At 41.6% G+C, this 15,306-nt stretch overlaps 1 protein-coding gene across 3 annotated transcripts in view; it reads right to left on the minus strand.

Moving 5' to 3' along the window:
• LOC120716272 (DENN domain-containing protein 2D-like) overlaps positions 1–15,306 on the minus strand; it is a 30,719-nt gene that overhangs the window by 1,239 nt on the left and 14,174 nt on the right. For all 3 annotated transcript variants that reach the window (XM_040003736.1, XM_040003734.1, XM_040003737.1), the window contains 12 exons: positions 13,811–13,858; positions 13,408–13,500; positions 9,869–10,044; positions 8,080–8,192; positions 7,901–7,970; positions 7,740–7,817; positions 5,145–5,285; positions 3,373–3,521; positions 2,336–2,507; positions 2,177–2,227; positions 2,004–2,085; positions 1,677–1,922 (listed from right to left, as the gene is read on the minus strand). In XM_040003736.1, coding sequence (XP_039859670.1) covers positions 1,677–1,922; positions 2,004–2,085; positions 2,177–2,227; positions 2,336–2,507; positions 3,373–3,521; positions 5,145–5,285; positions 7,740–7,817; positions 7,901–7,970; positions 8,080–8,192; positions 9,869–10,044; positions 13,408–13,500; positions 13,811–13,858 — 1,419 coding nt within the window. The remainder of the gene's footprint in view (positions 1–1,676; positions 1,923–2,003; positions 2,086–2,176; positions 2,228–2,335; positions 2,508–3,372; positions 3,522–5,144; positions 5,286–7,739; positions 7,818–7,900; positions 7,971–8,079; positions 8,193–9,868; positions 10,045–13,407; positions 13,501–13,810; positions 13,859–15,306) is intronic.

Here is a 15,306-nt window from a genome sequence, read left to right on the forward strand (position 1 = left end):
TAACACACTGGTGTACATGGTTGTAGGTGTTGCACCCAACCTCATGTGGCTCTTACTCTATTCCAATCAAATGACTGGTTCAGTGAAGCACACAGGCCTTTCCCTCTCCTCCTGTCATTTGTTCTTGAATTGTTGACTGGATTCTGGTGGCGGTGCTCTCACTTGGGTATTGTATCACTTCCTTGTTATCACTGTATCATTTATACGCCAGGGTTAAACTGGGCAGAACAGTTCAGGTGTCCATGTTACATTTGTGGTAGTTCAGCATAAAGCTAGTGCTACTGAAGAGAAACAAGCATGAAAAGAGTCAGGGGTTTTTTAAATTTCAAAGCAAAGTTTCACAAAAAGCTCAACAAACATCAGCAAACACACAGTGTGTGTTTGCAGACGTGTCCCTCCCTCACTTTTATGCTCATTGTGTCAGATGTTTAGCTACTCCTCGGCCTCATTTACTAATAACAAAAAGTTGAAGCCTATTTGCAGCTCTGGAGGCCAGGATTAGTGACTTGACCCGGCTTAGCACCCTGGAATATCCTGTGGTAGCCAGGCCCATGTAGTCAGTGGGGTCAAAGGTAGCTGTGGCAGGGGTGTGGTCTCTGACCCGCTGCAGTGAGCTCATCGGGCGGTGCCGGGATGACAGAGGGACAGGTTATTACGATGGGACTAATGACTCTCTACCCTTTTATAGTGATGCAGAACACTGGTGAGAGAGGAGTGTGCAGTGGAGGAAGCCACAAGGGCTCCACAAATGTGATAATCTGGAAAAAAAGAAGTAAGCCTAAGGGATGTTCCACTAGAGAAGTCTTGTGCTGCTACGCTCAGCCTTTGACCAAGTGACAGATATTGTCACTTGGTCAAAGGCTGAGTGCACCCTGGTGCACCCTGAAGTCGCGCAGGCACTGTTTTAGGTCGTCTCCCGGGTATCCCGAAAGAAATACTGAGAGCACGTCGTTCATGTCTCACACACTGAAAGAACTGCACGAATAAGTGGGCATTAAAGACTGTAGACTGAAATTATACAATCACAGCTCATATATTTAACAAAACATGCACAGTGAAAAGTGTAGAGTGTGAGTCCCTGGGATTGGGATTACTTCCTTTATTTATTTGATTTGATTGGTAATTTATTTCAACATGTGAACAATATACAAGTACATTTAGAAAAGAAAATAAGAGAGAGAAAAAAATACTATACAAATTACATACAAAAAAACATTCTGATTAATTTACATGTTGAAAGGGAGTGGGAAGAAGTATACACTTATTTAATCCCACCCCTTTGCCATAAATTATCAGTTAATATTTAGTCAGCTTCCTTACTGATATAATTTGTAATAAAAATAGTGAACAGATTTCTGATATACTATATACTATAATATCACATCATGAGTTTTTTGTTTGTTTGTTTTTAAATAGAGACATTCACTTAATTTAAATATTTTCCTTTTCTTTATAGTTCGAGAAGATCATATTTTTATAACTCTTTCTGAACAGTTTTATGTTTGGACATTGCTTTAATTCCATATTCAGACTGTTCCATAGTTTCACTCCATGAACAGAAACACAAAAGCCTTTTCTTGTAGTACGTACCTTCAATGTTTTGAAGTTACAAAAACCCCTTAAATTATAACTTCCTTCTTTCAAAAAAAACATACGAGCTGTAGTTGAGTACTAACCTTGCTGTGGTCCAGGCTGCTGCTGCTCCACCTCCTGGATAAACAAGTCAAACATCTGCGTCTGAATGAACTTCTTGACAAAGTGTCGAGTGACCTTGGGCTCGATTGCCTTGTAGAAGCTTCTCTTATCAAACACCCCACCTTCTCCAGATCGTGCGTATTTTACATATGAGGCATAATGGCCGACTGTTTTCACGAAGAATTGCAGGAAGGCTTCAGAAACCACTCGGTTTAGCTCCTCCCCCACTGAAGGAGAGGACAGAAAGCATTTAAGAATCATTGAAGAAACACCGTGCTACATGTGTTCATGTGCTGCTGTTCACCCACCTGATGCATTTTGTCTTTTACTTAGAGCCACTAATATTTCAGCCTGGAGCTTTGGAGGCAGAATAGAGCCTTCATCACCAATCTGCAATTGTGACAGAAGCCCTTTTGTTAGCTACAAATCCTGACCTAAGGACTTTAACATTTTAGGTTTTTCATCATTTGACAACTCTTACTGAAACAATGAATGGGTCCTTTTTATCCTCAGACAAATCAACCACCAGCAGCTGTGTTACACACAAAAAAGGACCAGAGTAAGGACAGAGTGCCAATATTAACACCGTAATATTAACACCATCTTTTTGGTTGTTTTTATGGTCTCCATGTTAACTCACATCACTCTGGTCAGTGACTTGGTCCAGCAGGCGCTTCTGGACTCCCAGTAGATAGGGGGTAGGTGCCATCACTACATCGATGAGGATTTCTGGCACAATGGAGATGAAGGTATGCTGCCAGGTGAAAGGGTAGAGGAGGGCTGCTACTGCATGAATGACCTGAGACAATGTGCTGCAGACAGAGTCGACATCAGAGGTGGTATCCCGATGGCAACACATGTTTGTGATTAAAAAACAATTTTTCTCTTCTTCTTTTATGGCTTAAGTACACGTAGCTGCGCCTCACTCAATGTTTTAATATGTTAAGCAGTAATACTGACTGAAAGGTGTAGATACAAAAACACACTGCTTCATGTATTTATACGAGTTTTCTTTTCAAACAATAAACATGTATTATTATTTGAAATTTTGTATCCGATGCAACAAGAACTAAGATGTCAGGGATGGGTTAAAGCTGTGATTGGCTCTGTCCAGTCCCAGTGTTTTCACACAGCAATGCTAGAATTTAATGTAAGAGTGGGATGTAAAGTGGTGCATCAGAAGTGCATAGATACCAGAGACACTCAACTGAGCAGTTGGCAGTGTTTCGTGTTGTGTAATCAAACTGAGCACAGATCAGTTAATTATAAAATCTACAAAGAGCATTCGGTAGTGAACACAAACATAACATTTGTCAACAAGAATCTATCACCCAGAGAGATCTTTGTGTCTGTGGTTAATATCTAAATGTTCAAATGTTCAGACTACGGTCGTTTCAGATTTTGGAGAAACTATAAAATTCATTCCTTTGACTTTAGTCCCACATAACATGGCCCAGGATCTTCTTCTGCACATCCTGAACTGTTACTACTATTACACTGTTGGTAAATTACCCACAAATCTTTCTAATCCAGTCGTTTTTGCAGCTGCAGGCCTTACACTGACTTCCCCTGTTTATAGAGTGGTACGACAGGGGCTACGCTGTGCAGTAAATGACATAAAAGTATACCTTGGTATGATTAAAGTATGTGTCTGAGTGTATAGACGATGTGATCTACCCAAGTTCATCTGCGATGAAAATGATCCGTCTCTCCAAGACAGCCGCTGCAAACACCAGCAGCACTTGCTGGTCCGTCAGGCAGCCAAAGAGCGTGGCAAAGTTGACGTGTTCCAGCCAGGAATCCAGCGGCCGGGTCAGACTGATGATCTGGTGGAAAGTCACCACTGTCACAAATATGTCAACAGTGGTGCCAGCATGTCATCACTCAACTGACAGGGCTCTGCTTTTCAGCTCTTTCTATATCACCGTTTCTTTATATTTATTCTTCTTCCACTTTAAAAAACTGCCCATAAAAATGTCTTTACAAAGCCAGAGAACCATGTTGTCCCCCACCCTGAGGCCTGGTCACAAAAAATGACCACCATCAGTGAATACCTGAGATGACTGTGAGCTGTTGAAACATGGTCTATGACGGGTGTCAGGTTTCTGCTCTGAGACAGAGGCTGGGTAATGCAAAACATGTTCAGACAAGTCCTCAGAAACATGTCAGCCTGAGGGATCTCTTATAGTCCCTGGGTTACTGCTCTGTGTGACCTGCCTAATGTAGTTTTAATACTTTTAACTGCTCAACATATATATTATCTTACAGATAGAGGTGTGTGGTTAGTGGGTTTTTCGGCTCTTTGATGTGTGCCGTTTCGTTGTTGATATTGAGACATCTACTCGACGACTGTAAAAATCTCCTTGATCACTGCAGAGGGCGTTCCTACCAGCATGCATCATTTTAGGCTGTCTGCAGTTTGCTTACAGACATCGTTTACTGCTGCTTTGTCTCTAAATGCTTACTGCCACACTGACACTTATTTTCAGTGCACAGGGGGCTTACATGACGTGGCTATATTAAAAGCACTTCAGATCACTCATTACAATCAATTTAGCTGTGAACTCTTGTCATTTCTTGACCTCAACATTCACATTTTGGCTACAAAAAGAAAAAAGGAAGGTTTTTTTCTCAGCACTAATAATGCTACGAATGCTAGGTATGTGGTTAACAGTGTCAAATTATTTGAAGACGCTGACATTATATGAAATCACTAAAATGTTTGTGAGGTCTGAACTTTTGCCAATTTTAATAACAACAAATGCTATGTTAGTCACGTTTGTTGTCTTTGTCCCAAGTTTAACAAGTAACACCTGTTGAAGTTACGGAATTCAGTCCTGAACAGTTTACATGTCTTTAGGCAGTTCCAACAGCATTGCACTGAATATACCTCAAAGCTGAGAGAGAAGCTCTAACAGGGCATGAAAACAAACAGTCCAATGTCAACACATAGGCTTACTTCTTTCTTTCCAGATTATCAAAACCGTTTACATCAGGTGTGGGAAACGAGTCAAACAGCACGTGGTGTACGTCATTATGTGACACGACCACAGAGTGACCGGGAGAATATTACACGCGAGTTTTCTGGTGAGTTAATAGCCAAGAAGCTGAAACCTCATAGACTTTTTTTGGTTTTTCCTTTTTGCATCCCTAGTTATGTGTCCGTAACAGTATGGCCCTCGGAGAACTATATAAAAATTTAAATGGCCCTTCACATGAAAAAGGTTCCTCAGCCCTGATTTAAACAGATGAAGAACTGAAATGAACCAGAAAACACAGATAACAAACTCACAGACATGACAACCTGAGCTACACACATTTTAAAGGATCGTTGTACTGTGTTTTGAACAAAAAGAGATATTCTGAGTCTAAATTTACTAATGGAGTTAGAAGACGAGATAAATGACAAGTCTTTTCTTAATAGACATCAAAGAGGCGCTCACTCTGACCTCAGTGCCCGACTCAGGAATGAAGCTCTTAATCTCCACTGTGTTCCCTGGTGCTGGGAATTGAGCTTCTCTAAGTTTCTGCATGAATGGATAGATCATGGCCATGGAGATCTGCCGGCGCTTCTCCACCTCGTCGAATATCTGCACACATGGGAGAGAATAGTCACAAACTCAAAGTACGACATATGCTAAAGCAAGATTCTTTTATTTTACTTATGTTGTTATTGACTTAAATATCTAATTTCAATTTGTTCTGTTTCATGGACAAGCTGTCTCAAATCCTCACAGTCAGTAACACAATTAGTTAATCATTTAGTTTCTACCTTCACACTTGAACATATGACATACTTCTGCTTCGGCTCTCGGAGGAGGTGGACGCGTCTTTCACCCCCTCCTTCCCTTATTTTCCCTGCTGCTGCCTCTATGTCCTTGTCTGGTCTCGTCTGACTCTAACCCCGAGAGAGCCTCTCATTCTCGCTCTTGTTCTCTAAAAACTAAAGAAGAAGAACTATGGATTTGACTCAACTGGTCCCTGAATGCAATTGACACTCTATTCTCGACAAGAAGCCTGGGTTCGGGAGAGCCTGAGTGTCCTGGAGGGACGTTCCCTGCCGGATACACGATGGAAAAGATCTGGGAGGAGCTCACAGCTCTTAAAAGGGAGATACACCTGGAGACCAGTGATGGACACTAAGAACAACTGTCTGTTCGTTCTAAAACAACATATCCATCATCTTTCATGCAGCTACCCTCCTCCCATTCTCACCTCCCATCCGATGTGGACAGGGGCTCAGCCGGAGGCACGATCGCGAGATTGCAGCGTCCCAGATGCAGCTGTGCACACTGGCATACTCCCCCATGTTGCTTGTTTTGTGTTTTTATGGTGCGGTGATATTTCTGTTTTTCATGTGCTAGAGTTTTTGTCTTCTCCTCATGCCAACTCCTTTGGGGATCAGTATGAGCAGACATTCTTTTTCTCTCCTGATCTGCCCTTTTGTATTACACATTTTGTTGTTTTTTCCTTTTGCTACCTATCCTGACCTGTCTCCCCAATGTGAAGTTTGTGTATTGTATGTACGGTCGGCGAGGTCTGTCATCTACTTCCCATTAACACTGTTGGCATCTTCTGTCGTTGATGGAGAATGAAATGTAAAAACAAAGCTAACTTTCCAGTTTAGATGATTTATCAGCAACACCTTCCCAAGCTACTGTAACTTGCTACCTTGTATCCTCGCTGTGTTAATACTGGTACACATGAAATCCCATCTCATCCCAACCTTTGTCTTTTATAGGAATGCCATAATTACGAAGCAGGATTTCATCTTCAAATTCAGGGTTCATTCTGGGTTTTTCTGTACCGAACACGTTTCTCTTCTTCCTCACTACCGGGTAGATCGCCATGGTAACTCATGCTGCAACCATAACCTATTGTGGAGCAGATTATGTTCCAGATTAGAGGTCAACAGGTATGAAATCACTGACTACTGACCAGTAATTTCTCTGGAAACTAGTATCAGCAATCCTATAAGACAGTACTGTAGTATAATATATAGTATATAGTAGGATAGTAAGAGGGTCTAAAGTCTTTATAGTCTCTTAATATTTTGTTGTTTCCCAGGTGATCTGTAAAAAAATATAAATTCTTAAGCACAACTTTATTGATTTTTTTCCTGCTGGCTACAAACTATTGTTCTATAATAAAAGGACAATAAAACAATAAAACACAGAACATCAGCTCATCTGATGTTTTGTGATTATAAAACATCTGTTTGTGGATGACCTAATATCACATTTGCATGTTGAATAAGCTGCTTTTAGATTTTTTATTTCTACTGCAGCTGCAGCTCAAAGAATACAAACTAAAACGACTGTTTAAAATCAATTTCAATGAAAAATTTCAGATTCACACATATGTATAAATACAGAGTTGTGATATTGATTAGTCAGCTTTCTTTCTTGGCTTCAAATACGCTAACATTTATTAAAATAGCACCGGCCTTTTTAACCAAAGCATGTTGCTTTCAGACTATGGGTTTAACTTCCTCATGTATTTCCAACAGTATAGTTTTATCTTGCTTCATATAAGCAGTTGCTTTACTGAAAGTAATAATAATAATAATAATGATAATAATGGATTGGATTTATATAGCGCTTTTCAAGGCACTCAAAGCGCTTTACAATTCCACTATTCATTCACTCTCACATTCACACACTGGTGGAGGCAAGCTACAGTTGTAGCCACATAAGTACACATAACTGTGATTGAATTGAACTGAATTTGACCAATTTAATTTATAATCGCACCAAATCACAACAACAGACACCTCAAGGCCCTAAACCCCAACCCCAACACCACCCCTTTCATGTGAATACACAGGGAAATCCATAATGATAACCAGCATCGTGTGACCGTGTATTCTGACTGCAGATGTTAGGATGATGCCCTGGGTGTGTTTAACCTGCTTACAGGGCTTGGTGCCAACTAAACCAAGTACTATTAACTGCTACCAAAGTAATCTGACTACGCACAACCTCTGCAACAAGTTTCCTAAAATTCAGCCAATTTTTCTTCCAGAGCTGTTGTGCTGAACTCACCTTGGAGAAGAGCCCAAAACAAGCCACTGTACTAATGATGCAGTAAGCCTCAGGTGGTCGCGCTCCTCTCCCTCCTGGCTGTGGATCAGAGAGTGAAACAAATATCAAACAGCAGTTTCCAAATGAGGACACTCTGCAAAGGACAGCTTCTGAACACTGACCAATAATCTCCTGCAGTATCCATTTCTTCTGCTGCCATCAATCTCAGTCAGAACAAAGGAGAAGGTCTCACTGAAAATGGACAACAACAACTGAAAACAGGGGCTGTAGGCTGGTTTACACAGAACGGAACCCTGAATACTGCTCAAAGGTTAAAGACCACCTGATTGACATGCATTACCTGTGGTACTCTGTCAAAGGAGCCCAGTTGATGCCTTCTGGGAAACAAAAAAGTGTGATTGCCTTTAAAGTCTTCTCCTCCTCCTCCTTCTGAGATCTCGCCATTCCATCTCTCTGCAAGTAAATATAAAAGTTTAAATCACTGTTTCCAAATAGATACATGCATCATATGTACAACTGATTATAACTGTACAATTGTACAAAACAAAATTAAAGGAATACTTTTTAATCAGAGTATATCATTACGTTAACTGAACCTCTCTGATATAGATTTGGACAGTTAAGTAGCAGAGCAGGTCGTGTCAGCTGCTTTGGTGTTCATTAAATTAATGCAACAATTCCCAGAACAGACATAGTTTTTTTTCACTAGTCTTGCATTTAGCCAGGGTCAGTGTCAGCACTGTTAGCATGTCAGAGAGAATATTATGCTGCCAGTAAAATGACCAAGTGATGGTCTGGCACGCATATTCATGGAGGGACACACAGAGGCTAGCCAGAGGCTAGGCAGCGCCACCCCTGACTACTATTAGGTATCAGAATGAAATCCATGGATCCACTGTCAGAACCCGGCTTTGGTGCTCTCCTTAACTAAATCCAAAATAACTCCAGTGAGAGACAAATATATTTTGGTCCTTCTGACAACTCCAAGTTGCACCTGGAGTGAGTGAGTGAGTGAGTGAGTGAGTGAGTGAGTGAGTGGCTGGAGCATTGAGACAGAGGCTTTCTTGTAGTCAATGCACATTGTGCACAGGTTGGTCAGTCGGGTCTGACAGTCTTGAATGACTGCTCTATCTACCAGTGGATAGTTTTGCCCCTCTGGTGTTGGTGCCAATTCTTTTCTGGGTCCTTCTCATGTATTGCCATTCCATATACCTGTTCATCTTATCTGCTATAATGGCTGATGTTAGCTTCCATGTTGTGCTGAGACAGATTTTAGCCAGTAGTTGGAAAAGACGGGACCCCTCTGTGGGGATCAGGACTGTCCGGGCTTTCAGTTAGACAGTGGGTTCATGCTCATTTGGGCTGTCAGATGTTCATGGAGTGCAGTTAGTTTTGCCGCATGATGTTAGAGCCAGTGCTGTCCCTTCTCTCAAATCCTTTCTGAGTATCTTCAAAATATACACAGCAATGACATTAGAATGTCATTCGGAGGCTGGGGACTGTGAGTGTCAGCACCACAGTCCAGGATGAGACAACAAACATCCACAAGTACATCAGTAAGATGGCCCCAACTGACCGCGTGCTCAGTGAATACCTCAGGCAGCAGAAACCCGAGGAAGAGGAGGAACCATCATGGAAGGACAGACCCCTGCACGGTATGTACCAGCGGCAGATAGAGGAAGTGGCTGATATTCAGAAATCCTACCAGTGGCTGGACAAAGCTGGACTGAAAGACAGCACAGAGGCACTCATCATGGCAGCACAGGAACAAGCTCTGAGTACAAGATCCATAGAGGCTGGGGTCTATCACACCAGGCAAGACCCCAGGTGCAGGCTGTGTAAAGATACCCCTGAGACAATCCAGCACATAACAGCAGGGTGCAAGATGCTAGCAGGCAAGGCATACATGGAACGCCATAACCAAGTGGCCGGCATAGTGTACAGGAACATCTGTGCCGAGTATGGCCTGGAAGTCCCGATGTCAAAATGGGAGACGCCCCCAAGGGTGGTGGAGAATGACTGAGCTAAGATCCTGTGGGACTTCCAGATACAGACGGACAAAATGGTGGTGGCTAACCAACCAGACATAGTGGTAGACAAGCATATTTGGCCTTCACGATCATACTGACCTTGGGAAACTGGTAGGTAATCTGAGGTTCGTAGGTATTGCTGTCCTTGGCCTTCTTGAGGCTGACCACCACCAGATACTCAAAGAAGTACTGACCACTGGCATAGCGGTGCTGCCTGGTTGTGTTCTCTGCTGCCTCCAGACCAGGTGGCTCTGTAAGCTCAGGCTCTTTGACTCCTATGTGAAGATAAAAAAGAAAACACAAACACATTTAGTGTGCTTGATCATGCATTTCCCAATAGTTCTTATTTGTATGAATACAACACACCAGTTAGAAATTGGAGAAGTTACAACATTAAAGACCATATATGATACACACAAACACACTAATGAGAGATATAAGAGAGAGAAATGCGAAACACCAGCTACTGTTAGACAGAGCAGTTCCTTGACACTATAAGAGTAGACTGCCGACCCTATTCAACCTATGACTCGATGCCTCACACATGGTACCTGGAATGTCTAGAACTACAGTCTAAAGAGCTTGGGAAAAAAGTGTCTGGACTGACCTGGCTGAGAGGTTCAGGCCTGTACAGAAAAGCAGTGGGGACAGAGCAGCTCCTCCTTACTAAATCCTGCACTTCATGCAGAGTTGTGCTATTGAAGTTGGCCTGTAGTGTTGTTCGCCCCATCCCAGTCTGATGAAAGCTCTTAGATCATGTATAGTTCTAGTCATTCCAGGATTTATGTTTGTGACACAGAGTCATAAGCTTTCTTGTAGTTAATCTAGGTTGTGCACAGTTGGTCAGTCTGGTCTAAAAGTCTAAAGTGACTTTTCTATCTACCAGAAGTAGTTGATAAGTAAAATGCTTGACCCTGTCTTCAGCAGTCAGTTATATCAGTGGATACTGGATTTTCTCAGTGACAGTCCACAGATGGCAAGACTTGTGCCCCACACCCCACTGGTGGTACTCATCTCAAATAGGAATAAGGTGAGGTGCACAGTCTGAGGGGTGCTCCCATAACAACTTCTCCCTAAATCATCATTGCAGAGATGGAGCATTGTGAAGGATATCACACTGTCACAATCTTTTCACCCAGCTCCCCTCTGACAAACAGTATAGCTTAGCAAATCCACGAACTGCCAGGTTCATGAGGAACAGTTTTTATCCAACAGCCATCACTAAACTGAACTCTGCCCATCACCCTGTGACACCAAAAATAACTCTCTCCATCAGTATAGATTTTTTAGACATTGTGATTCTGTTGTATGCGACACATACAATGACAATAAATGTATTGTATTCTACTGGCTGGTAGCTGAACTGGACTTAAGCACTTCGAGGCGACTGTTGTTGTGATCTGGCGCCATATAAATCAAATTTAATTTAATTCATTTTTAATCATTGTCACTGTTTCCATCTTCTCAAACTTACATTGGAAAAAATAGAAGCTCCTTTCTATAACATTTTATTCACATCTTCACTTTGCAACTACTTTTAGTCCATCCATCCATTCGCTTCAGCTTATCCTTTTCAGGGTCGCGGGGGGGGGGGGGGGGCGGCACCGGAGCTTATCCCAGCTGGGGTATGTCACACAGTGGAAATTTGTATCTGTGATGGCCAAACCCGTGGCCACACTCTAAAGTCGGTAACTTTTGTATTTTCATTCTTCATTTGTACATAGTAATACATTTTAGTTGCCAATAACTTTATTGATTGGTTTGGATACATTTCTTCGATTTGTAAGCGCGCACATTTAGTTTACTTATGTATTCATACTACTTCATTTCTTTGCTTTCTGACTAACCTTTGTCTTTTTATTTCTTACCTGCCATCATCCCTGGGAGTTGCTGGACAAAAGATGGTAGCCAGGGTTTGAAACCATTAAATGGAAAGGAAGATAATTGGACCACACCACCACTTCCTGCTGAAGGGGGGAATGTGTGTTTTCTTTACTTTAAAAACAAAGTATTTGTATTTAATTAAATATTTGAGTTTAGGGTTTAATGGGGTTTTTGATTTTCTTCTTTGGTGTTTAGTTTATTAACAAACTAGATTGTACTGCATCGTTTGTGATTTATGATTTTGTTTTGTTTGTTACCCCTCATGTGTCACAATGGTCTGATCAGCCATTATATATACCCTTGTATGTCATTTCATGTTTAGGTCAATTATGTTTGAGTGAGCAGTCTTTGCAGTCTTTGCAGTCTTTGCAGTCTTTGCAGTCTTTGCAGTCTTTGCAGTCTTTGCAGTCTTTGCAGTCTTTGCAGTCTTTGCAGTCTTTGCAGTCTTTGCAGTCTTTGCAGTCTTTGCAGTCTTTGCAGTCTTTGCAGTCTTTGCAGTCTTTGCAGTCTTTGCAGTCTTTGCAGCAGTCTTGTTTCTTTGACCTCTTTTATGAGCTCAACATTTATTACTCTTGTAAATATAATTTTTGGGGGTTAAATAAATGGAAACTATATTTTTCTAATAATTCCTGGGTTCCTCCTGTTTTTCAACTCGGTCCATCACAGTATCCATCTTTTATATTGGACCTGATTTTAGTGTTTACTTGTGAGTGTAGTTTTTATTTGCACGATTTTATGATGTTCCACTGTGGACCTGCTGGGTATGGGACAATTAGCTGATAGTGATCACCTGCTGAGGCATGGGTGTGTCCAGATGTGGCCTATCAGCTGTTTAAAAGACCTATTAAAAGGAAGCTAGGTGAGCACTGGGGGGAGAGCGGCCCCAGAAGGCCAGCGTGGAAAAGAGGGACCTGCTGCCTGATCGTGGGGGTGTGACGACTCATTTGGAGACCGATCTGTCAGCATAACGTGGCGACCCAGTGCCGACAGCGGGAATGGCGCCAGCAGGGCACCTCTGCATGCATTTGTGAGTAGTGTCTCCACTGCTGTTCAAAAAAGGGAAATGCTAAATGGACTGGTTCTTATGTAGCGCTTTTCTACTCTGCTTCAGCACTCCAAGCACTTTAAACAACACGCTCCATTCATACAACACTTAAGTGCTTTCTATCTAAGATTTACACATACTGAACACATCAGGAAACAACCTTCAAAACTGGATTCAGTCTCTGGCTGCAGACTGAGGGAGCCAGAGGTTGAACCACCTGGCTGTAATGACAGTGTTCAGGCTCAAACATAAAACAGCTGCTCTGATGCTGAAAACCTTTTAAATGTCTCATTTTTAAACAATAGCCTTGTATGTACAATTAATAATGGCTTTAAAATTATAATAATTCTATTATTAATTATTCAATTATACTTAAATATTATAATAAATATAGAAACATTTCACTGCCCTGATGTCCGGTGGAGACTGTACTGCACAATATTAAAATCTCTGCCCTTGATGCACTGGGTTATTTAACCAGTACTTCCTGTGTTGTCACAACAAATGCACGAGAGGAAACGAGATTTAACGCTGGCCAAAAAAGACCTAGCATCTGCAACAGAACACTGCTCACATCAGCTCAGCGGTGCACGTGAGGTCAACCACGACTACAGTCACACATTTGGAAACTGTGTTGACATCTAATCACGACGTGTCCAAATGTCCAGCGGCACCTTCAAAAATCAGTTTTCAACAGGATAATACTCACTGTCCCTTTTGCCTTTGCGGAGGGAGGACCACATGGCACTAAACCTCTTGAAGGCCCCTTGTCGTCCGTCATCTTCGCCTGATGGAATGGCACCTGGAGAAACCAGCAGCTGCTCAGTACTGAAAACATACGTCGGTGCTCACTTCCCCATACCTCCTCTGCTCGTTTAAAGCCTCATAAATCTCTGTCCTCTTTTCCAGCACTCTAGCTTATCAGATTTCTGTTCGGGTTAAGTCCATTAACACCATTATGCCTGAAATAAATGTGAAACTGTGACTAACATGTCCTATGAGTAGACTATAAAACTCACAAGGCAGTTGTTTTAGTTGAGCATTCTTTAAGACTGACTTTCAGTTATGAAACCATTACTCGAGTACCCAAAGGAAAGATGATCTGCACTTACCATGCTTCTCAGAAACATCCGTGATGATGTTACCCTTGGGTTGTTCACCTAAACAACACAACAGAATACGTGAATGAAGATGTCCGAGTCAGCTTCTGTCTATGTTCTGTGCACGTACACAAAAAAATGACAGCTACAGGTATTTGGTTTGTATTAATTAAAGTATAAGAATGCAGTGCACTACAACAGTGAGACGTTAGAAACCAATGAGCTGGAATTGAGCCCTTTAGACCCCACGCCTTAAGTCGCCCTGTGTAAATAACAAGCGTAGCTTTATGATTAGTAGCTACGATGTACTGAGACAACAGCCCCTAACATGTTTCTGTTACCTAGCAACAAAGCTTTTGCTACATAGGTCCTCTTTATTAATCCCGTGTTTATACTGCAGCACTGACAGTCTGCTGAATCATCTGTTTGTTTTACACTCTGAGGAAGGAATTTCCCCCAACTTGTGCTTCACATCATCTCAGAATCAAAAACACTGGAGAGCAAGCCTTTTTGGTAAATAGACAGCATCAACAACAATGTGTTAAATACCATTTAAACTGTACATCACTTAAGAACTTGGTGATAGGCTGGTTTCTATCACCAAGACAAACAAAGACAAAGCTCAGGTTTATCAGTTTATTTGTTTCAAAATCAAAAAGTATTAAAGAGGCAATCAAAAGCAGGGAAAGAAGTACTTCGGACAACAAAATACATTTAAATATATAGTTAAACAACATTTTGTCCTACAAACTTTGGAAGCTTATCTATCTCACATCCACAGCCAAATAAAAGTGAAAGTCAACTATACCAGTGTTATTTCTGTGGGGTTTTCTTTCTATATTAAATAGATCCATCACCAAGTAAGCAGTTACCATAAAATAAGTAAATCTTTGTGTCTAAAACACAAATAATCATTGCATGGAAGACAGTTAAAGTAAGTCGGAGACATCAGCATCTGAACAAAGACTTAAATTAGTTCCCAGTGGGTTTGTAGTCAGCGGCTCTAAACACCAGTCTTTGTCGCTCCTAAGCTCCCATCTAGTGTTTTTAAGCTGCTAACCCAAACATATCAGGCTAGATACAACCCTGTTTCCATGCACGACTGGCAGACTAAAGACAAAGGCCAAAAAGAGAAGCCCTGACAGGGTCACTTGCCTTGGGAGACCAGCACAGCAGCCATACGACAACGAGTGATCGAGATGTGAACCTGCCAGCTGGTCAAAAAATAGAAAAGTAGACAGACTTTCTACTGGCTCACCTATGAAACCATGAAAGTATCACTTCCTCTAAATAGATGGTGTTCACTGAAGGGTCCCTGAGCTCAGATAAACAGAGTGAATTTGGCTCTTTTCTAATCACACTAACCACTCACAGTACTTCAAACCACTGTTTGACCATACAATGAAACTGCGTTTTGTCCTGGAAACTTAAAATTTATCCAAGTTTATCTACCTCACATCCACAGCCAACAATTAGAATAGTATCTGGAAAAAACTCACATGCACAAG

This window comes from Simochromis diagramma, unplaced genomic scaffold, assembly GCF_900408965.1.
Source record: "Simochromis diagramma unplaced genomic scaffold, fSimDia1.1 OVJJ01000466.1, whole genome shotgun sequence".
Classification (NCBI taxonomy): domain Eukaryota; kingdom Metazoa; phylum Chordata; class Actinopteri; order Cichliformes; family Cichlidae; genus Simochromis; species Simochromis diagramma.